The sequence below is a fragment of the Cnephaeus nilssonii genome (assembly GCF_951640355.1).
Source record: "Cnephaeus nilssonii genome assembly, chromosome: 21".
Classification (NCBI taxonomy): domain Eukaryota; kingdom Metazoa; phylum Chordata; class Mammalia; order Chiroptera; family Vespertilionidae; genus Cnephaeus; species Cnephaeus nilssonii.
The window spans coordinates 38,676,907-38,703,113 of NC_137092.1; the positions used below are offsets into that span (position 1 = coordinate 38,676,907).

Below are 26,207 nucleotides of genomic sequence, written 5' to 3' on the forward strand. Positions count from 1 at the left end.
GTGAACGGCACACCAAGGGGCCAGTCTAGCTTCTGAGCAAAATACATTGAGCGCCACAAATAGCAGATCCAAAGGGTGTACACAGAGGCTGGAATCTGTGGAGCCGAGCTCCACCTTTTTATTCCCTTTTTATTTCTTTGTTATTATTTTGTATATAATCTTCTTGTTTTTTTAGATTTCACTTTGTTTCTGCTTCTCTTTTTCCTCTCATATTCTTTATTTCTATTTCCTTTTCTCCATCCATTTTTCTTTCCCTATATTTTATTCTGTTTTTCTCTTGCTATTCCATATAGTTTTTATTCATTATTACCTTTTAAAAGTATTATTATTTCACATATATATTTCTCTTCTTTTCTTCTATTTTTTTTTCTTTTCCATGCCTTCTTTTATATATATATATTTTATTGATTTTTTACAGAGAGGAAGGGAGAGTGATAGAGAGTTAGAAACATCAATGAGAGAGAAACATGGATCAGCTGCCTCCTGCACACCCACCACTGGGGATGTGCCCGCAACCAAGGTACATGCCCTTGACCGGAATCGAACCTGGGACCCTTGAGTCCGCAGGCCGATGCTCTATCCACTAAGCCAAACCAGTTAGGGCTCCATGCCTTCTTTTCACATTCTCCTCTTTCATTTGCTTCTTTTTCCTTTAATTCTTTTGGTCTTTTGTATTATAATATTTCTTTTTATTTCCCTTTCTTCTCTTTTCTTATTCTTTTGTGTTGCTGGTAGGGTTGTTTTGGTTTATATTATTAGTTTTTATCTTGTGTGTGTTGTTTTTTGTTTAGTCCTGTTTTATCGTGTCTTTTCCTGCTAACACCTGAATAATGGGTGCCGTGATCTGGTTCGGGTTGAGCCTCATAGTCAGCCAGCCTGAGGATCGAGTCTACATATGAAAGGGTCAACAGCAATCAAGAGCCAATTACAATAGGAGGGCCCACATAACCCATGCAAAGGACATTTCTACAACACCCAGCTCAGGAGATCAAGGAGATTACACCACTGGCTCCCACAAGACAGCCACTACAGAAAGCCAGTCCACCAGGACTGGGAGTCATAGCAGATATAAATAATAAATGGATAGCAGCACAAAGAGGCAGACAAAGTGGGAAGACAAACAAAGAAGCCCCAAATGAAAGAACATGAGAGTTCTCCAGAATAAGAGTGAATGACATTATCTGATATAATAAATAAGCAATTTATCTGATATAGAGTTCAGAGTAATGGTTATAAGGATGTTCAACAACATGACAAAAGACATAGGAATTATGCAAAACTACCAGTCAGAAAGAAATGAAGCCTGACATAGCAGAAATAAAGAATACGCGGGACAGAATAAACAGCAGATTAGAGGAAGCAGAGAATTGGATCAGCAAATTAAAATACATGGGGAAAATACTTCCCTAACCTGGTGAAGGAAAAAGTCACACACAGTTCAGGAAGCACAAACAGTCCAAAGCAAGAAGAACTCAAAGAAACCCATGCCATAGCATGTCATAATCAAAATGCCAAAAATTAAAAAGAAATAATCTTAAAGGCAGCAAGAGAAAGGGAATTTGTTACCTACAAAGGAGGTCCCATAAATCTGTCAGCTGATTTCTCAACAGAAATACTAAAGGCTAGAAGGGAATGGCATGAATTATTTAAAATAATGAAAAGAAAGGATCTGAAACCAAGATTACTCTATCTGGCAAGGCTAAGATTCAAAATAGAAGGTGAAATAGAGAGCTTCCCAGACCAAAAACATGCTAAAGGAATTTATTACAACCAAATCAGCATTGCAAGAAATGTTAAAGGGACCGCTGTAATAATAAGTGAAATAGAGAGGGGAACACAGGCATAAAGAATAAAAATGGTGCCCTAGCCAGTTTGGCTCAGTGGATAGAGGAGGTCGTAGCTCGGTTGCAGGCTCAATCGCCGCATGCAGGAGGCAGCCAATCCATGTTTCCCTCTCACATCATGTTTCTCTGTGTCTTTCCTTCTCCCTTCCAGTCTCTCCAAAAATCAATGGAAAAGTGTCCTCAGGTGAGTATTAACAAAAATAATAATATTAATAATAAAAATGGCAATAAAAAGTACCTATCAATAATAGCCTTAAATGTAAATGGATTAAAGCTCTAATCAAAAGACATAGGGTAGCTGAATGGATATAAAAACATATACAGCCCTGACCGGGTTGGCTCAGTGGATAGAGCATCGGCCTGCGGACTGAAGGATCCCGGGTTCGATTCCGGTCAAGGGCATGTGCCTTGGTTGGGGGCGCGTCCCCAATGGGGGGGTGTGCAGAAGGCAGCTGATCGATGTTTCTAACTCTCTATCCCTCTCCCTTCCTCTCTGTAAAAAATCAATAAAATATATATTTTTTAAAAACATATGCATATGATGTCTACAAGAAACCCACCTTACAACAAAAGACTCACAAAGGATGAAAGTAAAGGGATGGACAACATTTTGCCACGGAAATGAAAACAAAACAAACAGCAGGAATAGCAACACTCCTATCTGACAAAATAGACTTCAAAGCAATGGCCATAAAAAAAGACAAACAAGGTCACCACATAATATGAAAGAGATTGAGCTAACAAGAAGATATAACCCTGGTAAACATATGTGGCCCACATATAGGAGTACCTAAACATGTATTTTTTTAAACTCTAGGAGGGTTTATCTTGAGCTAAAGGCACTTGGCCAATGCCAGGTGCAAAAGGATACTCTGACCGCACCTCTTATTTCTAAAAGCAGCAGATAGAACCTCCACATGAACCATGTCCTCCCTAGACTGGACAGGAACATTTTTGTCACCAGAGACAGGAAGTCAAGACTGAGAGAAGTCTGTGCAAACAGGCCTTGTTAAAATAACTCAGACCTTTCTTTAGTCTTCCCATATAGTTTACCTTCACCATGGCCTCTCTTCATTCAGTGCAGTATAAACACTTGGGCCTGGCCACTTCTCAGGGTTCTCATTTTCCTGGTGGGGCCCCCAGGTGCATGTAAAACTCGGTATGTATCTTATGTCCATCTAGTTCTCGGGCCCGGGGGAGGCCCTAAGAAGGTAAAGGCTTAGAGGTGAAGTTCTGCCTCCCTTGCAGACTCTTCTGGGACCTCAGAAGAGAGGATTAGCCGAAGGCCATCTCTAAGGCGCCAGGATTGGTCCTGGTCGGCTCCGTAGACCCACTAGAAAATTCCCAGAATCAGATGGTGGAAGGGTGAGGGGCTGCCGGGAAAGACAAAGGCTGAGGGGAGGGGCAGAGAGACAAATGGTCATCGCTGGGACCAGGCCTGGGAATCGTCTCTCTCCTCCCCTTTCCTCCTCCTCCTCCTCCTCCTCCTCCTCCTCCTCCTCCTCCCAACTCTTTGTCTCCTCCTTTTGAGTCTTCCTTCCCACCCTCTTCTCCACCCGCTTTGTCCGGTCCCACCGTGTCTTGCTCAGTGCGTGCTGGTTTTTAGCCTTTCTCCCACTGAGGATTCCTTTGGTGGTCTGAAACCTGCGGGTCCTTCTCAGAATAAGGCTTTTATTTTATTTTTTAATTTTTATTTATTTATTTATTTTAATAAATCTTTATTGTTCAGATCATTACAATTGTTTCTCCTTCCCCCCCCCCATATCTCCCCTCCACCCAGTTCCCACCCTTCCCTCTGCCCTTACCTCCCCCCCCCCCCCCCCCGCTATCCTTATCCATAGGTGTATGATATTGTCCAGTCTCTTCCCGTACCCCCCACACAGACACCCCCTTCCCCCTGAGAATTATCAATCCACTCCCATTCTATGCCCCTGATTCTATTATGTTCGCCAGTCTATTCTGTTCTTCAGATTTTTAATTCACTTGACTTTTAGATTCACTTGTTGATAGGTATGTATTTGTTGTTCACAGAGTAAGGCTTGTAATGCGTCGAGCAGAACATTTTGAAATACAGGGGAAGTCCATTGCTTACAAATCCGGTGGGCTTGCTCGGCTACCACAGACTGAGAGCAGCGAGAATGGGCTGGGCCACTGCGCTTACCCAACCAGCCCAGAGGCCCTGGAGTCGAGGTGGTGAAAAATAAGAAGCGTGGGGTCCCGCCGGTCCCAGAGGAACGGAAACTCCTGGACATCATTGCTCTCGGCTAACCAAACGGCGGAAAAGCCGTGTGTGCTGGGACCGAGTCCCAAAGGGAAGGACCCGCGCCTCCTCCTGGCCACCGCCGGTCCCCGATCCGCAGAAACCCCAGGAGAACGCGTGGCCTCAGCACCACCCTCAGGACCTGGGCATTAACTGAGTTTGGGGTGACCTCTCTCCCTGACAGCCTGGGACCAGTGGCCCAAATGTAAACCATCTGAGCAGCCTGGCGGGGTGCTGGCGAGGACACAGGTTTGCAGAGTTGAAGGATCTGCGCCGGCCCAAGGCTGATGGGCACCAAATCAGGTCCAGGCCCGTGATTGCCCTGCTGTTCGCCTGGGCTTCTAGAACCGCCTTCCTGGGGCTCGGTTCCGCCCAGACGGGACCCAGACTTGGACGGCAAGCACATCCCGGAGGAAGGGATCTTTTCCGTCCATCCCCAGAGCACCCCCGCGCCCCAGGACCCACTGCGGAGCCACCCCCTTCCTTAGTCCTGATACTGGAATTTTCCAACTTTCACGACACCCGTGGGCACTTTCCCCGCGGCCTCAGGCTCACGTGAAGGTTCCGCGGAGCCAGGAGCCCTGCCTGCCCAGCCCCGGCCTCTCTGCCTCCCCGGGGCCGCGGGGAAGAGGAAACCCGGGCTCCCAGGAGCGCGCACGTGGACCCACGGAGTGTGCGCTGCGTTTATTGGTGAGAAGAATGCGGGTGCCCGCCCGCAGGGGGCGCTCACCCCGCCTCGGAGCGATCGCGGACTTGCGGCTCCGTTTACCGATGGGGCGTTAGAGCCACCGCGGTTCTCGTCCTCCTCGGTCCAGGCCGCGTTCCTCGGTTTCTCCGGACCGATACCGAGCTTCGTCTGAGGTTCCGCTCCGAAACCCTCCATCAGGGCCTCTTGCGGCGCATCTGTGTACAAAGCGTTCGTCACTTTCTCCAACATTGCCCCGCCGGCGCCGCACCGGGGCCGAGGGGAGGGCCGGTGCGCCCGGGAGGCGGCGGCGGAGTCGGGGACCCCCGGGGCGGAGGGAGGGCGGCGGCGGAGTCAGGGAGTCCCGGGGCGGAGGGGAGGGCCGGTGCGCCCGGGCGGCGGCGGCGGAGTCAGGGAGTCCCGGGCGGTTTGCAGCGCGTCCCCCGCGCCCGCGCGGGCCAGGGATTGCGCGTCCCGCCGAGGGGGCCGCGAGCGCCCCGCCCTCCCACCAGGTCGGAGGAGCAAAGACGTTGCTGTCTCTACCTGAGCATTTAAAAGAGGAACAGTGTGGTTCAGTAGTTGAGCTTCGACCTATGGACTAGGAGGTCCCGGTTCGGTTCTCGGTTGGGGCTTATGCCCAGGGAGGGGCCTGATTCCCGGTGCGGTGCGGGAGGCAGCCGATCGGTGATTCTCATCATTGATGTTTCCATCTTTCTCTCCCTTTCCCTTCCTCTCTGAAGTCGATAAAAAAAAATTTTTATTTTTATTTTAATAAATAAAAGAGGAACATTGTCTTTCGGAATCGAGAGCATCAACCATCAACCGTACATGATCACAGTCTTTATGGTTTGTTTGCTTGTTTATAATTTCTCACCAAAAAAAAAATGAATTTCTCTGAAGATTACAGCTTATTTTTCCATTTAAACTTTAAAATTATGTTGTCCGGTTTGAATTAAAAAACCTTTTTTGATATTTTAATGAAAACTATGTTGAATTCAGACAGCAAGTTCAAGAGAGGTGCTATCTTTAGGACGTTGAGGCTCCTACCCCAAAGCATGGCTTAGCTCGGTTGCTAGGAAGCTGCGCTAAGGCAGTGATTCCCAAACTTGAGCCTTTACCGCACCCCCTGGCGAGCCTCGGCCACAGGCGGTTGGGCCCACGCAGAGTCCGGAGACCTCAGACCTAATGAGGGTTGAGGATGTGCGTTTCTCACAAGTGTCCAGGCGATGCTGCTGTTCGTCTTGACACCACACTGAGAATAACTGGTAGCCTCTCGATCCCCTTGGAGATGGTTAGCGGGATAAAAAAGAGAGATTAAAGCATATTTACCAAAAAAAAAAAAAAGAAAGAAAAAGGACTGGTAAATGGGGAGTTAAAAGGAATGTTGTAGAGAAGCCTGTGGGCCGGTGCCAAACTTGGCTTCCGCTCACCAGCTTAACCTACACCTCCCATCCCAACGAGGAAGCGATTTGCCGGGGACAAATACAAAGCCAACCTCAGGCTCTGGCGGCAGAGCAAAGTTCTCCGGGGTATCAATAACTAATATCAATGCCTATCAATGCCCGTGGGCACAGCGCTCCCCCGCGGCCGCCCGTGTCCAGCTGGTCAGGCAACCCCAGCCAACTCCCCACGCTTCCTCTCCCAGCCCTGGTCCTGGCTCCGCCTTCTCCTTTCTAGCTCCACTTCCCCCTTTTTCTTTTTTTGCTAAATATGGGGTGAATAGAGATAATTCAATTACAAAAAAAAAAAATCCAACAGGGGGGAAAAAAAAAGGAGTGCGCCCAACGTGGGGCTCGAACCCACGACCCTGAGATTAAGAGTCTCATGCTCTACCGACTGAGCTAGCCGGGCACTTCCGGAGGCTGGCTTGTAAAAGTTCAAGTTAATTTCATTCCAGCGAACAAGCGTCTACATTAATGACGTAATAGCTTGAAAGAAATGTCAGGTCCTGAATTCTGTGGATCCAACAGACATTCAGGGCCGAGGAACCGAAGCTTCAAGAGAGTGATGGGGGGCTGCGCAGGACCAGGTGGGCTTGCCGAGGAAGGAAACCTCAATGTTTCTGCAAATGCCTTTTGGGCCGAGTCGCTTCGAGAATCCGGCTTCTGGGACCGACTTCTGAGGCTGAGAAGCGCCGACAAGCCGCAGGGGTCGGAGGGGCGCGGGGACTGGTGCTCCGGGACCTTGGGGCTGCAGGCCCTGCTGCCTTCTCCCCTAATCTTGACAACCGGGAGGCCGAGTGGGGGGGCTTCACGCATCACTGGGAAAATAGGTGCAATTCGCTCTTCATCTAGGACACGAGTTTGGTTTTAAATACTACAATCTTGTGTGTCCTGAGTAAAAGACCACGCTCATTACGTGCACAGCACTCCCCGAGATTACGCGGACGGGGTTCGGGGCCTTGAGGAGGTTTCACTCCTCGCCAAACCCTGGAAGAGGAGCTGAGCTCCCGCTTCCCCAGCGAGGGGAGCCTCCCTCTGCGCCTGCGTCAGCTCAGAGCTCTGCACCCCTCCCGAGGCTACTCGCCGGGCTGGTGGGGTTCACCTGGTTGGGGGGGGTAAGGGGGGGGCAGCGGAGTGAGTTAAGTGGGAGACAATCATTCACCCCGTCGTAGGCTGCAGTTCTGCGACACCGCCTCGAGCAAATTATAAGCTTGTTTAGCTTTTAAAAGGCTAAATAAGTTCAGATGCCGAAGCCAGCTAAAATGACCGGCCTGACTCCGGTTCCAGCCGAGGCCGCTGCGGCCACGACGCCGAGTACCACCCCCGGATCGGGCCTGCCCCCTGCGAAGCAGCTTGGCGCCTTTTGAGATCGGAAACCACCTCTGCTGCTCGTTCTATTTGCCTCGTTCTGGTGATGCGCCTAAGTCAGAATCCCAACAAATCCTTCCACTCCGTAACCTCCAAGCCGGGCACCTCAATGCGGTTTTGAGCCCCCGAATCCCGCGATGTCGGCACCAGCATCACCCCCTCTGCTGGGCGGCGCGCCCAGGTCCCGACTGGAGCTCTGAGTGGCGTTCCCAGTCGCCCCTCCTCCGGTCACTGCTCTCTTTCCTCTAAAAAAATAAAATAAAAAAATCAAGCCGCCCCACCCAAGGGTGCGAGAGCAGCCCGAAGGATTTTCCCATTTACATCTCCAGCTTAGAAACTGGAATTGAGGTTGCTGTCCCGGAATGGTGGGACCGGAGAGAAGCGAGCTAGTGACTGCGGGAGGCAGGAGGCGGGAGGCGGGAGGCGGGAGGGCTACCCAGCCCTTCACTTTGCGTGGCTCCCGAACCGCTGCACGTAACTGGGCGCGCTGTCATCCCCAACGCCGGCGCTTGAGCTGACTTCCTTACTCTGACCTCTCAGTAAATCAGACCACCTCGGGGAATCGGGAAAAACAAATCTGACCAGCCTCTATTTCAGAATTTTCCCTACCCCTGCACCACCCAGCACACTCCCTCCGCAAAAAAATAAAAACAAATGAAAGTTGCAAATGTGAGAAAAATGAAATCAGATGCGTTGGCCGGGAATCGAACCCGGGTCAACTGCTTGGAAGGCAGCTATGCTCACCACTATACCACCAACGCAACTTGAAAGCGAAGCTGCTGTGGGTCTCCTTTCCTGTGAAGATTCCCATGTCAAGCTTCGGTTCCCACAGTTTTACTGTTATTTTGAGATTTATGTTTAGGAGAAAGAGGGAGAAAAGCTCTCTAGAATTTCTCCTATGATCATATTAAAAATTCTGGTAATTTTTTACTATTTCACATGTTTAAAGAAAGCCACTTTTAGTTCATCTAGACGAGTTAAGGCGCTTTATGGGGAGTTATCTCTCATACATATGGTTGCGCATTTGAGAGTGTTTCCTTAGGGCAACTGCATAAAGGTAAAATTGCAATTGAAAACATATGTACAAGTTAAAGCTTTGGATACCTATTGCCAAACTGTCGGGTGGAGAGATATCACCAATTTTCAGTATTCAGTGAATACATCGGTCAACTGGATGCCGTCATTCTTTCCATCTTTAGAAAGCACAGGGTAAACATATGGAGTCTCATTGTCACTTGCATTTAACCTATTACTACTGAGGTTGATCATTTTCCATAAATAACAGTTATCTGTTCATTTTTAGACTTTCAAAGTTATATGCTTTGTCTCTTTTTTCTATTGTGTGTTTATATTATATATTATTTATGCCAGGTGATCATTTGTCTTTTACTTATTTATAGGATTTTTGATGGGCAGAAGTTTTCTTTTTTATGTAGTGTAATATGTCAGTTTTATCCTTCGATTTGTCTAATTCAATATTAAGATAATTACCCACTAATATACTTTTCCTAGCTCTTAATTGTTCCAGTTCTTGCATTTAATTATTTAATCCATTTAATAGATGGTATAAGGTAATACTTCTATGAATTTATCCTAAGTAAATATCTAAGTATATACACAAAGATATATCTATACAGATGTTACTTGTAATATCAAAAAAAAAAAATGAGAGGGAGGACTAAAAGATTGACTGATGAAAAAACATGAGTTGTTATTTTGTGTTTTGTTTTTTAATTTTATTTACATTGTGTGTTGCTGGTGAAAGCGTAAATTGCAGCGTTTGAATTCCTGGACATTTATTCCACTGCCGTGCAAAACGACATGTCCAAGATTATTTGTGGCAGTATTGTTTGCAATAAAAATCAAGTGGGATCCTATGTGCCATGGAATGAGGAGGTTCTTCATGTCTAATCTGGAACTATCTCTAAAATATATTGTTAAGTGAAAAGGAAACGTGCAGAAAGGCGTGAATAGATTGCTGTCATTTATGCAAGAAGGGGAACATATTTAAATGTGTGTGTGTGTGTGTGTATGCATATACTTGCATAAAATATTTACATTATAATTATGAAACTTTCAGCTTTGGGTGGAGGGAAGAAGTGATTGGAAGAAACAATGTTAATCATTAAAAGGGATTCTGTAAGAATAAAAATACAAGTTCCCTGACCGGGAATCGAACCCGGGCCGCGGCGGTGAGAGCGCCGAATCCTAACCACTAGACCACCAGGGACTGTGGTGCAGCCTCTCGCTAAATAACATATGGTTCAAAATTGTATACATTGTTTCAACTAGTTAGATTTTTTTTGTTGTTGTTTTTCAATATCGGCCTTTCCCTACAATGAAATTACTACTTACTATTATTTCTCTTTTGAAGTAGAAAACCCGTGAGAGAACTGCCAAGCCTGGCTCCCGGAGCCGAAGGAGGCTGGTGTACACACCGTCACAGTCCCCAAGACCACAGACAACCCATGGACACGGACAATGGGGCGGGGAGGGGATGGGGGGGAGGGACGGGCAGGAGGAGACCAATGCGGGGAAAAGAAGGACGTATGTAATACTTTCACCAATAAAAAATTATTAATAAAAAAAAGTTCAGCGAAGAGAGGCTGAGAAAGGAAGATCTCAGCTTCACACAGTTCCAGTGACTCCCTGAATTGTAATCAGCAGGAAAGTAAAGGTCTCCAGCTGGGGCTTTGCCCATTGACCAGGAACTTTTCCTTGAGGAGCAGAAAGGTCCCCTTGCAGGGGACGCTGGGAGACCCAGGTCCTTCAGCAGCTTCTCCATCTACTGTGAACTTAGACCTGTCAACGTAAGAAACATTCACACCTGTAAAGGATGTATTTGAGCCAAACTGTCGACAATTAATTGTCGGGAAGCAGAATCTCAACGGATTGAGATTCTACTAATGCTCCGAGAATGGCACTTGGGAACCTTATTTTATATATTACAATCAAAAGAGAAGGCGCAAGCGGGTTCCGGGAAATTCATTGGCGCTAGATTAGGGAGGCGGAGAAAGCAGCGTTGGGGAAACCTCTGGGATTGGATAAAAAGTAAAATGATAGCCATCCACAGACCAAACTCTGTTGGCCAAAGCGAATATTACCTACGAGTCACTCATCCTACGAGTCACTCATCCAATGGCTGCTTGGGGGTCACCAGGACCTGAGCCTAACTCACTGGTGGGAGACTAAGAGAAGGGCGGGGCTTTGGAGCTTCACATTTTTTAAAGAAGAATAAGGAAGAGAGGGAGTGAGGAGAAAGAAAAGAAAATTGGGGTGCGTGTAGGCATGTAGTCTAGGGACTGAAGGAGATTTAAAAACCAAATCCATCGATGTATGCAAAGTAACTTGAAAGAGAGAGAAAAGAAAGCAAATGTGGACTAAAAGGGGCCACGTGCTGACCTGACTAGCTCAGGGGAGGCCTGGAGGACTGAGACCTAAAGTAACCACAGAGGAGAGTCTGAAACTGCAACTTTCTGACTAGAGCGGTTTCTGGCAGGTAATCATGTCCTAGGCTAGAATCTTCCCTGACAAAAGTCATTCTTTATCGTGACTAGGCCTGTCTTTTGCTTCTACCGTAACATTCCTGTGGCATGTCAGGGTAACTCCCTTTTCCCAGACCCCTCAGGGCACAACCACTGCACCAGGGCGGAGGCCATAAATCCTCTCTTTGTTACTGTTATCATGTTCATTGCTGACTATTGACTATCCCGTGCCCACCTATGTAAAAGAAATATATGTCTATCATTTTACTTTTTTTTGTTTTTATTTATTTTTTAGTTAACCCTCACCCAAGGATATTTTTCCATTGATGTTTCCATAGAGTTTTAGGGAGGGGGAGAGACAGAGAGAAAGAGAAAAACATGGATGTGGGAGACACGTTGATTGCTTGCCTCCTGGGCCAGGGCCGGGGATTGAGCCTGCAATGGGCCTCTGACGCTGTGCCCAGCCCTCCTTCCCCTGAGCAGGACACCGAGCGAGCCCACCGGGCCCCTGAGCCTCTGGCCCTGGCTTCTCTGCTCTCCGAAGGTCTACCTGCAGGGCCTCGCCGGGAAAATCTGCTCCCAGCCCAGCCCGGAGCCGCAGAAGCTGAAGTTGGCTGGCAAATTCCTTGCCTGACCCTGGATGTTGTGCAGCAATGGCTGCATGAGAAGGTACAGGAGACCTGGAGGCAGGGCAGCACCAAAACGCTGTCTGCTACCACATTTGAGAAAAGAGGGCTGCAGGAGCGGGAGCGGGGACGGGAAGGGGAAGGAAAGGAGCTGAGCGCGAAGGAGAAGCCACAGAGGCTGAGCCACCATTGAGGCAGCCGGGGAGAAGGCGGGATAGCAGAAGCCGCCCTCCCATAAGGTGGGGGAGAGCGAGGAGTACCTGGATGGCAAGGCCCGATGCAGGGAGTTGCAGCTGCAGAAGCTGAAGGGAACTTGGCTCCACTGATGGGGAAGAGCCACCAGCAGCTGCTGGGGCGCTGCAGGCCTGCAAAGCCGGCTGGAGGAGCTGGAGGAGCTGGAGGAGCTGGAGGAGCTGGAAGCAGGAGGAGCTGGAGGAGTTGGAGAAGCTGGAGGAGCTGGAGAAGCTGGAGGAGCTGGAGGAGCTGGAGGAGCTGAAGGAACTGGAGAAGCTGGAGGAGCAGGAGAAGCTGGAGGAGCTGGAGGAGCTGAAGGAACTGGAGAAGCTGGAGGAGCAGGAGAAGCTGGAGGAGCTGGAGGAGCTGGAGGAGCTGAAGGAACTGGAGAAGCTGGAGGAGCAGGAGGCAGGGAAGCCCGAGAGCTGAGAACAAGACTCAGGGGAAGCAGGTGCCGTGCATGGCCAGGGTGTGAGGATCTACGAAGACTGACCACACAAGGAGCACCTGCTGCAGGAGGCCCTGAAGGGCAAGAACTGGTGGCACAGGCCCCCCCCACCTTCCCGCCCCCACAGGACAGGCCTGGAGGGGTCTCCTCAGGGCGGCTTCCTGTGTGGGTTCTTGACTTCATGTGGAAAGATTTCACAGCAGGGGGCCAGGCGGTCCTGAGAGAATGTCCTTTAAAGCTGGGGACAGTGAAACAAGAAGGACTTAGGGGAGAGGCAGCAACAGGGAGCCTAGGTGGTCTCTGCTAGAAACCTCACAGGAAAGAAGTGCGCCCCGGCCGGGCTCTTCGCTCACCGGGGAGTCAGGGAGGAAGGGGCCTTGAGACAGGGTCAGGGGGATAGCCTGGTGGGGGGTGGGGGGGCTACTGCCCACAGCTTCCCTGGCTGCACATCTCGTGGGACCCTTAAGAGTTTAGGGAGAAATCAATATTTCATGCCCAGAAAGCGGCCTGGGCATGCTCTGGAGTGAGCCCACCTTGGGTCTGTGTTCTGAGGGCTTTTTATCATTCTTTTTTTTTTCTTTCTGTGAATGAGCATCTTAAGGGAAGTTTTCAGCAGACTATTCATCAGCTTTCCAGGTGCATTTGTCATATGCTGATGCATCAAAACAAGTGCATCGGGGTGTTTTCATTCCTCTTTGGTCTGCTTTACTGTTTCACTTTTTATCTTGGGTCTGCCAGGCTTTAGTGGATTTTCGTTTTGTTTGTTAATTTGTTCCCCCGACTCCATCTGCCCTTGGGTTTTGGGTTTAGCACCAATGGCATTAATTGGGTCTTTGTTCTCTATTTCCCAGACCAGGGTGATTTAAGCTAGGTATTCTCTGGTTAGGGAGGAGAGGTATAAACTATTTGCTTTCAAGTGCCCTTGGTTGGGGAAGATAAGGTCTTGCGATTCACAGGCTGGCTGTAAGTTTTTAAATTGCCTCGCCTTGTTTCATTTTCTTGTCTCAGTTTCCCTCTTCCACTTGCCCAGGAATTTTCCTAGCTTCTTACTGTCCTGCCGCAGGAAAAGCACACAGCCCGTGTGGTGAAGATGCAGCAGCAGCAGCAAGACCAGCGGCACCAGAACCTGCGGAAGAAGAGACGGCCAAGTCCGAGCGGCACCTGGAGCAGGCCGGCAGGAAGGGCTAGATCCTGCCCAGGGCCTGGCAGCCTTTCCCACTGTGGCTGCACGGACGGTGGAGGCTTAAGGAGAGCCTCCAAGTCCCCCGTGTCAAGTGCACACGGGGCTCGGGTCATGTGCCCAAAAGAGAAGGCAGTTGAGAATAGGGGTCCAGATCCTTCAGACTTAGGGAAGGGGTGAACCAGATCCTGGCTCCAGCTTTCTTTTGTGAGGCCAGAAAGCCCCCGAAAGGTTGCAGGGTGAGGGACGAGGGAGCAGTGTGGAGGGCATGGGAACTGGAGGGGGCACTTCACTGGCCCCTTCCCCCCTCTCCTGGTCAAGGAGCAGGAGGGGAATGGCCTTGGTGACTGCCCTGTCAGTCCAACTCCCAAGCTGAAGATGGAACTGAGGGCTCCGGTCCCTGGGAGAGGGGTAACTTCAGGCATGACTGCCATGGAATTACTCTAAGGTTATTTGTAGGACGGGTAGAAGTTAGGATGAAAGTTAACATGCACATTAAGAGTTCTAAGATAACCGCTGAGAGAGAGAAACAGTGTATACTAACCTAAGAGGAAGACATGGAATGAGGTGGGATGATGTCAACTGGAAGGCAGGAGAGACAATAAAACCAAGAACTAAGTGAGATGCATGGAAGATTCAGAGTTAAGTGGTAGAATTAAACCCAAGCGTATAGGCAATCAATGAATGCAACATGACAAAACTCAGATGGATTTTATGGTATGTGGATTATAGTTCAATAAAGCTGTTAATAAAAAAATAATAATAATAAGGCTGAAAACTCCCCCAAATTTGGCAGAGGGATAAACCTACAGATTGAAGAACATGAGCAAACCCCAAAGAGGATAAATGCAAACAAATTCATGCCAAGGCACATCATTGTCTAACTGCTAAAAGCTAAAAAAGCAAAGAAAAAAATTCTTGAAAACAGTGAAAAATGACACATATTGAATGACAGCAAATTTCTTGTTAGAAACCATGGAAATGGCAAGTGGCACAAACATTTCTTAAGTGCTGAAAGAAAAGACTGTCATTCCAGATTCCTATGTGATAATACAGGAATCCAGTAAAAATATCCTTCAAGAATAAAGAAAATACATTGTCTCCATGTGCCAAGGTTATAGGTTCAATCCCCGCCCTGGTCGCCCTGGTCGCGTGCATACAGGAGACAACTGATCCAAGTGTCTCTCTCACATTGGTGTTTCTCTTGTTCTTGCCCTCCCTCTCTCCCTTCCACTCTCTCGAAAGAAAGAAACAAAGGAAGACGAAACAAAGAAAAAAAGAAGAGAAGAAAAGAAAAGAATCAATGGAAAAAATATCCTTCGGTGAGAATTAACAAAAAATAAAATAAAAAACAAAATTTCTATCAAACATCAAAATCAAGACATTTCTCAAAATAAAACAAGATTGTGGTACCAAAAAAATGAAATTAGTGAGGGGGATCCTAGAAAGATTTTTGTAGATACAGACAAAATTATTCTAAAAGTTATATGGGAAGGCAAAGGAACTAGAATAGCTAAAACAAATTTTGAAAAAGAAGTGGGAGAAATCAGCTTTCCCATTTTACTTAAGACTTTACCCAAGATTTATTAAAAGGCAAAAGCAATTGAATGAAGAATAGCATTTTTAAAAAATATTTTTTATTAATTTTACAGAGAGGAAAAGAGAGGAATAGAGTTAGAAACATCAATGAGAAACATTGATCAGCTGCCTCCTGCATGCCCCCTACTGGGGATCAAGCCCGCAACCAAGGTACATGCCCTTGATCAAAATCAAACCTGGGACCCTTCAGTCTGCAGGCCAGCAGTCTATCCACTGAGCCAAACCAGTTAGGGCAAGAACAATAGCTTTTTAAAATATACTTTGCTGATGAAATTGGACATTCATAAGCAAACAAACAAAAAACCTTAACCTCGATCTCAGACTTTATACAAAAACTAACTCAAAGTAGATCACGAACTTAAATGTGAAGCACAAAACTTTTAGAAGGGCTAGACAAAGATTTGACACCAAAAGCATTCTCTGTAAAGGGAAAAACTGATAAAAATAAACTTCATCAAAATTAAAACACATTTGCTCTGCAAAAGACCCTGTTCTGAGGACAAAAAGAGAAGCTAGTGATTGGGTGCCAACTGGATTCCCAATTAGGGCACATGCCTGCCGTTTGGGGCTCACTCCTTAGTAGGGAACATGCAGAAGACAGCTGATTGATGATTCTCTCACAAGGATGTTTCTCTCTCTCCACTCCCTCCCTCTCTCTCTCTCTAAAAAAAAAAAAAAAATTTAAAAATAGACATCCCAAAGGTTGCATACTATAACCTGTTTATTGCTGGATGTTAAAGTGGAGATGTGGCAACATGAGGTATTCTTCTAATGGACATGCCCTGTAGCTTGATGTAATGATGTTAATATTTTGGTTGTATGTTGTACTATCGTTTTACAACATGTTACCACTGGGGGTGAGGGTGGAGGAAGCTAGGAAAAGAACACTCAGATCGCTCTATTATTCATTACAAATGCATATAAAGCCATAATTACCCCCAAATCAGTTTAATTTATGTTTATTGGGAATATAGTCTCAGTTTTGCAAGACGAAAAGATTTCTGGAGATTGGCTGCACAATAATATGCTTTATTTTTTTAAATATATATATATATATATATATATATATAGGTTTATTGGTCACAATAATATGAATGTACTTAACACTACTAAACCATACACTTAAAATGTTAAGGTAGTAAATTCTATGCTATGTGTATTTTACTACAATTAAGTATCATTGTGAACTCAGATTTAAGCATTTTTAAACACATTAAATATGTTGAAATTCATTGTAGATACTGTTCATTTTGACACTCAGATTGCCTATCTTTGGCCAGTAGAAATTATTCTCGTAGCTTCTGATTCCTTTTGATACAATCTTAAGTCTTGGAAAGCTTCCCTGCTTATCTTGGACAATTCCTCCCCCTACCTGAAACTAGTTATTTCTCCAAGGAGTTCCTTTAGTGGGGAATGGCATTAGATAGCTCAGTTTGAACAATAGCATGATCATTGCTAATGGGTCATTGTTTCCAGGCCTTTTAAAGATAAAGTTAGGAAATGGGATAAAAACACCATGAGCTCTGCGTGGTCTTTCCAATTGAAATTCAGAATTACAGAGTTTTTACTTTAACTGTATCAACTATAAATCTCTTTGTTCTACACCAAAAATCCTGTTTCATAAATACACTGATATTTAACATTCATTTGTTTTACCTCACAACACACAATAGTTTCAGAACAACAATACCAACACTCCCACCAACAATGGGCCTACTCTAAAATATTTTTGCACTTCTTTTTGCCCTCAGAGCATATTCCACTTGGGAGGCCATGGTCAAATTATTGTTTTAAAGTCACTTGGATAGTTTGGTTGGGGGCATTTTACATTTTGGTAATAAACGCCTTTATGATGTGGCCTTGAGTGGTCACGGGAAGAACAGCCTTTTTCAGAAATACCTGTGTAATAAAGAGAAGCGTCCTCTGTGGGGCTCTAGAGTCTGAATTAAATGTAGAGCCAATTAATGCAGAGGCCTTAGTGAGCCAATTTGGAACCAGCCGTGTTAATTTCACTTGGCAAGTCCTCAGGGATGAATGGCCCCGGAACCCTCTGGCTGCAGAAATGTGGCATGGCTAAAGCACTGCAGTATTTTACAAGGTCGCGGGATTATGTTACTCCACAAAAGTGTCTTTCTGAGTCTCTTCTTCTCTGTTTATCTCTCCAAGTGCCCCTCCCTTGGGGGTTAGTAACTGTCAAAAACTTCTATCCCCCCATCTTTGCCTTGGTTAGCCTCTCCACCCTCCCACCCCCCCAGCAACTCAGGAGTGTGTGTGTGTGTGTGTGTGTGGTGTGTGTGTGTGTGTGGTGTGTGTGTGTGTGTGGTGTGTGTGTGTGTGTGTGTGTGTGTGTGTGTGTGTCTCGGTGAGAGGGAGGGAAGAGACACTGCTGTATGAAAATGGAGGTAGTAGGGGCATAGACAGCTGCAAGGATCTGAACTGGCAGACTGAAACCCTCATCCTAAACAACTTAGAGCTCAGATTTCTCCTCTGGACAGCTGGCTTTTTCGGTCCTTCTGAAATAGTCTGCAAAGATGGGGGAGGGCTGTCAACTACTTCCGCTTTGGACCTTGTTTAAAGTCAGCTCCCCCCTAGATATGTTCTGTAGAAACGAAATGCAACATTCAGCACAGCAGAGATGAGGGTGGTGATGAGGGTGGTGAACGAGAGGCACACAATTGCCCACTCTAACTTGATTTATTTTATTTTTTTTACAAGTCTTTTCTTTTTTTTTAATATATTTTTATTGATTTCAGAGAGGAAGGGATAGAGCTAGAGAGATAGAAACATCAATGATGAGAGAGAATCATTGATTGGCTGCCTCCTGCAGGTCCCCTACTGGGGCGGGATCAAGCCTGCAACCCAGGCATGTGCCCTTGGCCGGAATTGAACCTGGGACCCTTTAGCCCATAGGCTCACGCTCTATCCACTGAGCCAAACGGGCTAGAGCACCCACTCTAATGTTAAAGGCCAGGGGCTCATTAATGACCATGCTGGAGGGCTGCCTGGAGTAGGCAGTGACTAGAGTCCTAGAAGCTGGAATTGGATATTCTGACTTGCCTGTCATATTTCTGTTCGCCCTCCCCTACTTGGCACCCTACACCCCACATTCTTTCTAATCCTCCTACCCCTCCCAACTCCCACACCCTACCCCCATCAAAGCTCCTGGAATTTTGGACTTAGCTATTTTTAAAACAGTCAACTCAGTAGCCACCTCCCTCCCCCCGCTCAGCTGTCCAGTGCTCCAGCCAGCCATATACTCCCCCTTCCCCCCACACCAGCCCTTCTCTGGCTCCCTGACCTCACTGAGATTGCAGCAGGCCTGGGGGCCTAGGGGAGACATGGAGAAAGAGACGGGGGATCCCCTGGCTGGAGCTGACCGACAGAGTAGGCAGCCATGGCTGGAGAGCGGGATAGCAGAGTAATGTTTGATCTCTGGAAACAGTAAGTCCAATGAAATTGCAATTCCTTTAATACGCTTTTGGATTGAAGTTAGACTTCCACAAAATTACAACAGAAACCCCTGGTCCAAGAGCTAAGACCTCTCCCAGGCTAAGGTGCCCCAATCTGCATTTCTCCTTCTGTCTGATTGCTTTCTGGCCTCGAGCCATTCGAGACGTTTAAGCCTCAGGCTCTCCTCCTCGGGCAGGTTAAGCTCTTTCTTCACCGTGGTACCTCCAGGCTTCCGAGGAGGTCGCCTTCTTTAGCAGGAGTTCCCCACATCCCTGAGTCTGTGGTTTTCTCATCAAGGCCAAATTTAGCCTCACATGATTAGTCATGACACTCGTCTACCCTGTCCCTGCTTGGCGTGCCCTTCGCGCTGGGCTTCCACGGACGGTGGCCTTGTCGTGAGTGGTTTCTCCCCAGGACTCTCGACCTGCTATCCTACCCTCCCTGCTGTGATCGTCCCCCAGTCGAACCCTTACCCCAGGAGAGGCAAGCCCCTCCCCAAGTCCTCTCCTCCTCGAGAGACTGAGAACTTCTAAATGTGCAGAGGGAAGGTTAATGGGAAAAGTGACTCCTCAGTCGGGTTTGGAAATACTCAGGAACTGTGGACTCCTAACAAGCGAACGTTACTGTGCATGCTCGGGTTGCACTCCAGGATCCGATGAGAGAGGGGCTATCCTTGCCGCTCTCTAGAATAGACGGAAAGAAATCAGTTCCCTTTTTATTTGAATATTGAGGGATGGGTGTCCTACCATCACTCCTTCTTGCTGAAAATTCTGACACAAAGGGGGGGGGGGGGAGGAGGAAGAATGACCCCTGGTGGGCCCTCCTGATGGGGAGAGGCAAATCAGAGGCATGTTTCTGAAGCACTTTTCAGACCCTCATTCTGCTGGGGAACCTATAATTCTGTTGGGGAACCTACTGGAATGGTTGGATCTGATCTGTCCCCATGATTCCTCCTTTTTGGACATTTCTGCTGTTTTGGTAGCTCCGAATGGGGCAACACCGTGGACTCTGCCCCCCACCCCGGGGCCACTCAACGTTCCTTCCACCCCCACCGAGGGGTGTTGCATAAGGGACTTGAAAGTGGCCACAGAGCAGGGCCCAGAGGTCTAACAGCCGCACTTACGGTTCCGGGAGCCCCATTCTCCCCAGACTTCAGCCTGCTTCTCCTTCTCTTGACCTTCCCACCTTCCCCTCACATCATCCAGAACAGCCTCCCACTCTCCCCTCTCCCCGTGCCCAGTCTCTTACAGGACGGCCAGTCAACGTCCACTAGGTAGGACAGCCATCGGCTGGAAAGAGCCGGAGCCTGCGGGGACCTGGCCGGATAGGTATGGGGGATCCAGGCCAGTGCCCTAGTCCCCGGCCCCCCCATGGCAGTCCCCCAACTCTAAGCACTCTCACTCTGCTGCTGCTCCTCTGTGGATATGGTAAGGAGGGGCGAGGGAAGGGTTTGGGGGGGCCTAGAGGGCAGGCTGCTCTGGGGGGGGGCGTGTGAGCATGAGGGAGAGGATAATGGGTGCCGAGGGTCACCCCCGCTCTCAGGCAGGTCCATACAGTCTCCCATCAGCTTGGGAAGAGCGCTGGGAAGGACCTGGATGGACAGGGAAGCGCCCCAGCGGGCTTATCCATTCTAGCCAAACCAAGTGAGGACAGGCCCGGGGAGCTGGGGCTGGGCCTTGGAGCCTCCCGTGGTTTCAGGAAGGGCTGGCACCCCGGGTGAGATGTGGGGGGGCAGGCTGGGGGGGGTCACTCCGGTAGAGCGGACTCTGGGGACCAGCTCACGCTCCCCCGCTCTGCCCCCAGCTCACTCTCAGTGCAAGATCCTCCGCTGCAATGCTGAGTACGTGTCGTCCACCCTGAGCCTCAGAGGCGGGGGCTCCCCGGGAGCGCTCCGAGGGGCGGGCGGCGGGGGCCGGGGCGGCGGGGGCTCCGGCGGCCTCTGCCGGGCGCTCCGCTCCTACGCGCTGTGCACGCGGCGCACGGCGCGCACCTGCCGCGGGGACCTGGCCTTCCACTCGGCGGTGCACGGCATCGAGGACCTGATGATCCAGCACAACTGCTCCCGCCAGGGCCCCACGGCGCCGCCCCCCGCCCGCGGCCCCGCCCTGCCCGGCGCCGGCCCCGCGCACCCCGCCGGCCCCGCCGCCCCCGACCCCTGCGACTACGCGGGCCGGTTCGCCCGCCTGCACGGCCGCCCCCCGGGCTTCCTGCACTGCGCCTCCTTCGGGGACCCCCACGTGCGCAGCTTCCACCACCACTTCCACACGTGCCGGGTGCGGGGCGCGTGGCCGCTGCTGGACAACGACTTCCTCTTCGTCCAGGCCACCAGCTCGCCCGTGGCTCCCGGCGCCAACGCCACCGCCACCCGGAAGGTCAGGACTCGGCTGCTCCTCCGGACCCTCTGGCGGGCACCCCGGGGCGCTCCCATCCCAGCCCCACGGCCCCTGGGCGGCCACTGCGCCTGGGCGGCCACTGCGCCTGGGCGGTCAGTCACTGCCCCTGGGCGGTCAGTCACTGCCCCTGGGCGGTCAGTCACTGCCCCTGGGCGGTCAGTCACTGCCCCTGGGCGGCCACTGCCCCTGGGCGGTCAGTCACTGCCCCTGGGCGGTCAGTCACTGCCCCTGGGCGGTCAGTCACTGCCCCTGGGCGATATCACTGCCCCTGGGCGGTCACTGCCCCTGGGCGGTCAGTCACTGCCCCTGGGCGGTCAGTCACTGCCCCTGGGCGGTCACTGCCCCTGGGCGGTCAGTCACTGCCCCTGGGCGGCCACTGCCCCTGGGCGGTCAGTCACTGCCCCTGGGCGGTCAGTCACTGCCCCTGGGCGGCCACTGCCCCTGGGCGATATCACTGCCCCTGGGCGGCCACTGCCCCTGGGCGATATCACTGCCCCTGGGCGGTCAGTCACTGCCCCTGGGCGGTCAGTCACTGCCCCTGGGCGATATCACTGCCCCTGGGCGGTCACTGCCCCTGGGCAGTCAGTCACTGCCCCTGGGCGGTCAGTCACTGCCCCTGGGCGATATCACTGCCCCTGGGCGGCCACTGCCCCTGGGCGGTCAGTCACTGCCCCTGGGAGGTCACTGCCCCTGGGCGGTGCTCCTATTCCGTCTCCCCAACCACTCCCCACCCCCCCATCACTGCGTCCTGCGAACCCCGCTCCTGTAATCGCTGTCCCTCCGTGGGGATTCCACTCAAGTCAAAAGGCGCTGGGGAAGTTGGGGAGAGGGGAGCTGAGAGCCCTGGGGTGAGGGGACTCTTCCTTCCCCGTGGGAGCTGCTGAGACGGAGGCCAAAGGAGGGCGGGGACCCGGGGGCGGGCCCCCCAGCCTGGCCTCAGAGCCCCGTGGGAGGCCTGGCTGGGGAAGGGGAAGGGGAAAGGGGAGGGGGAGGGGGAGGGGAAGGGGGAGGGTTAGGTGCCCGGCACCCGAGTGAACCGCCTTCCCTCTCGCCCCCCAGCTCACCATTATCTTTAAGAACATGCAGGAGTGCATCGACCAGAAGGTCTACCAGGCGGAGGTGGACAACCTCCCCGCCGCCTTCGAGGACGGCTCCGTCAATGGCGGGGACCGCCCCGGGGGCTCCAGCCTGTCCATCCGCACCGCGAACCCCGGCAGCCACGTGGAGATCCGGGCCGCCTACATCGGCACCACCGTGGTGGTCCGGCAGGCGGCCGGGCAGCTCTCCTTCGCCATCCGGGTGGCGGAGGACGTGGCGCGGGCCTTCTCGGCCGAGCAGGACCTGCAGCTGTGCGTGGGCGGCTGCCCCCCGAGCCAGCGGCTCCCCCGCGCCGAGCGCAGCCTCCGGGGGGCGCTGAGCCTGGACGCCGCCCGGCGGCTGTGCAAGGCGGGGCTGCCGGTGGAAGACGCTTACTTCCATTCCTGTGTCTTCGACGTCTCCGTCTCCGGGGACCCCAACTGGACCGTGGCCGCGCAGGCTGCGCTGGAGGACGCCCGGGCCTTCCTGCCGGACCTAGAAAAGCTGCACCTCTTCCCCTCGGATGCCGGGGTCCCCCTCTCCTCGGCGGCCCTCCCGGCCCCGCTGCTCCCCGGCCTCTGGGTCCTGTGGCTCGGCATCCAGTAGCGAGGCCCTGGGCCCTGGATTGGGCTGGAAATGGTGTGGGGACAGAGATGGGCCGGGGCAACATAAAGACTCGCTGAAGGGCCCTGGCCGGTGTGGCTCAGTGGATAGAACCTTGGCCTGCGGACTGAAGGGTCCAGGGTTCGATCCTGTCAAGGGCACAGGTCCTGGTTGCGGGACTTGATCCCCAGTGTGGGGCGTGCAGGAGGCAGCCGATCAATGATTCTCTCTCATCATTGATGTTTCTATCTCTCCCTCCCTCTCTGAAAAAGAATCACTGAAGGACACGGTGGGGACTGGGAGACACGTGGGGACTGGGAGACACGTGAAACAATGACATGTAGCCAGAGTGAGACAAGGCTGCAGTCCAGCGGTGGAAAAGATCCTAGAATCAGGATTCTGGATCAGGTTTCTGCATTCCACACACACCCTCTTAGGGACTCCACCAGTTTCCCTGGTCCCCTTTCCAGGAAGTGAACTGTCCCAGTCCATCTGCTCCTGAGCTCACCCCTACCTACCAGTTTAGAGGGTAGAGTGGCCCTGAGGATCGTAGAAAACGAGACTTTTAACAGGAAAGAACTGAAAGGTCATTACCCATAAAAACACACTGGTTTCCTCTGAGGAAAAGATGGTTAGGGAAAGGGGGTTATCTGATGAACACATGAGGGTGATGTGTTTTGCTTTCTGGGTTCAGAAGTGAAGGGGGCAGGGGGTCTGGATCTTTGTTGAAAGGCACCTCGGCCCTTGGAGAATGGCACAGGCAGGAGAGAAGCCGTGACTCCGGCCCTGGCTAACCTGCTGTTAAAGCCGTGGATGGTCATGGCCTCGGTGCCTGTGCTGAATTGCTTCCCGGATGCTGAGTGAGGAAAGGCAGTGAGCGGCTCACTCCACAGGGCGCAGGAGCAGCAGACACTGCTCTGCCCTCGGAGTTCACAGGCTCCGAGGGGGACAGCACTGATTGACAGGAGGGACTGAGGAGCGGGTGATGTTCACTACATCCCACCGTGCTGTGACTTCTGGTGGGAAGAGGGCTGGAGAGACTCCACAAACTATAATAGTAAGAGGTAGCAGAGGAGATGGGATTGGAAGTGACCTTTGAAGATCGGGGAGGATTTGAATGGGTAAGGGCCTTCCAGGCAGTGGCAACCTGAGGTAAGCAGAGATCCACGATTCAGTGAAGCAATCAGCGAAAGTCCAGGGAACTCGGCCAGACGGGAAGGCATACCAGGGCACGAAGGGCAGAGGACAGCGTGGGAAGCGCCTTGAAAGCGGAGCCAAGGAGTTAAGTTCAAATAAATTCATTTGTGGGGAGCTTAAAGCCTCCGGGCAATGTTCTGAAGTCATTGTTTTGTGAATCCTCACCTGAGAGTATTTTTTCCACTGCTTTTCAGAGAGGGTGAAAGGGAAGGAGGGAAGGAGAGAGAAAGAGAGAGAAAGACACAACAATTGGTTGCCTCCTGCACCTACCCAACCAGGAATCGAACCCAGCACCCTTCGGTGCCTGGGCTGACACTAACCATGCAGCACCCCGCCAGGGCTGTTCTATACACCTTTAAATTATTAGTTCACTTAATCCTCACAACTCTCTAAGAAAGGTAATATTTTCATCTCTATTTTTACACAAGGGACCTGAGGTACAGGCAGATTTAGCAACTCGCCCACAGCTAGTGAATGCCAGAGCCAGAAGCCGAACCCAGGCAGTTCAGCTCTCCAGCCTTAACTAGTTAGTAAGCACTGACTACTGAAGAGGAATCGGAGAGCCGTTTACCTGTGGTTGGGGAGCTGGGCAGGAAAGGGGAGCTGTGGCAGGGCTGCCACCACAAAAGCATGAACCCCCAAAGGAGAGCGGGGGTCGGGGGAGCCCGAAGTTGAAGGAATCTAGTTTGTAGAAGACTAGAGAATAAAAGCTATTCTAGCTCAGTTCTAAAGCTGCTCTGAACAAAACTACTTAGGAGGTAACTTTTGTTTTTAGGAGGTGACTTTTTATATTCAGTGTGTCCCCCCTCTTTTCCTGGGCCTGTCCCTGACCTAATCAGGTGTGGACACTTATGTCGCCCCTCTTCTCTCAGCCTCACCCACCTGCCTGTTCTCCCCCGGAACACATATACACACTGGCCAGTGCCTACCAGGCAGGGTGGCCTATCGGGTCTGCCATTCCAAATTTCTTTTGCAATTCTCCATCCCCTATTTCCTCCTCTCCGCCTGCTCGGAGGACCACAGCCACTCGGCCATTCCATCAAAGCACAGTCTCTTTCATTTCTGAAATGACCTTCAGTTAATCTGAAAGCAATCTGTTCTAATGGAAGGAAATGGGAAGAAAAATATCTAGGGCTCACCCTTCACATTCAGATAACAGGCATTTTCACTCACAGCATCTTTTTAAGAAACTGCTCCTTATATTGGTTCTCTTAACTCACCAGAGTAACTTTATCCCGCAGATTGGGGAATCGCTAGTAAATTAAGAATTTTATAGCCCACTGGTGAAAGCTATGGTTTAATGCTACCTGTCAGGTAACACTGCTTCCTTTGCCCAAATTTAGGGTTATCCCTATTACCAACGCAGGACTTGAAAAGGGGTAGGTCGGCCTGCGGACTGAGAGTCCCGGGTTGGATTCTGGTCAAGAGCACGGACCTGGGTTTCAGGCTCAATCCCCGGCCTGGCTGGTCAGCGCAGTCCAGGAAATGACCTATTGATGTGACTCTTGCACATGGATTTTTCTCTGTCTCTCCCCCTCCCTTCCACCCTCTCTAAAAATCAATGGAAAAATATCCTTGGCTGAGGATTAACAAAAAAAAGGGGGTGGGGGAAGGGAATCCTTCAAAATAAGCACTTGAAAAGATGCTCCACGTCTTTGTCACGAAGGAAATGCAAATCAAAATAAAACCACAAAGAAAAACTACTACACCCAGTCGGAATGGTTAAAATGTAAAAGGCTGACCCGATCTGCTGTTGGCAAGGTGTGCCGCTCCCAGACTCTGCTGGCGGGGATGCAAATCGTATAACAATTGGGCAGTTTTTTTAAAAGCTAACTATACACTTACCATACAATGGAAACATTCCACTCCCGAATATCGACCCAAGAGAAACGATGACATGTTTCTGTGCAAAGCCTTGCATAGCAATGTCCATAGCAGTCTTGTTTGAAATAACCAAGAACTGGAAACGGGCCAAATGTCCCTCAGTAAGTCAATGGGGACACCAATTCTGGTAAATCCATCCAACAGAATACCACTAAGCAATAAGATGAAATAAACTACTGATCCACGCAACACGGCGAATTTCAAAATAACAATGCAAGCGAAAGAAGCCAAACAACAACAAAAAGGAGTACTTACATTATGCTTCCATTTATATAAAATTGTAGAAAGTGCAATCTAATAATATAATGACAGAACAGAGATCAATGGTTGCCTGGGGAAGGGTGGAGGGAGGGAGAGAAGGAAGAATGGCGGGTGGCTCAGTGGTTGAGCAGCAATCTATGAACCAGGAGGTCACGGTTCAATTCCCGGTCG

At 50.3% G+C, this 26,207-nt stretch overlaps 1 protein-coding gene across 1 annotated transcript; it reads left to right on the top strand.

Annotated features, from left to right (window-relative positions):
• Positions 1-19,915: 19,915 nt before the first annotated feature.
• HJV (hemojuvelin BMP co-receptor) lies at positions 19,916-22,697 on the top strand (the record flags this gene model as incomplete). Its single annotated transcript, XM_079760462.1, has 3 exons — positions 19,916-20,048; positions 20,425-20,993; positions 22,074-22,697. Exons 1-3 carry the CDS (start codon positions 19,952-19,954, stop codon positions 22,695-22,697), a joined length of 1,290 nt encoding a protein of 429 aa, XP_079616588.1. The 5' UTR covers positions 19,916-19,951.
• Positions 22,698-26,207: the final 3,510 nt, after the last annotated feature.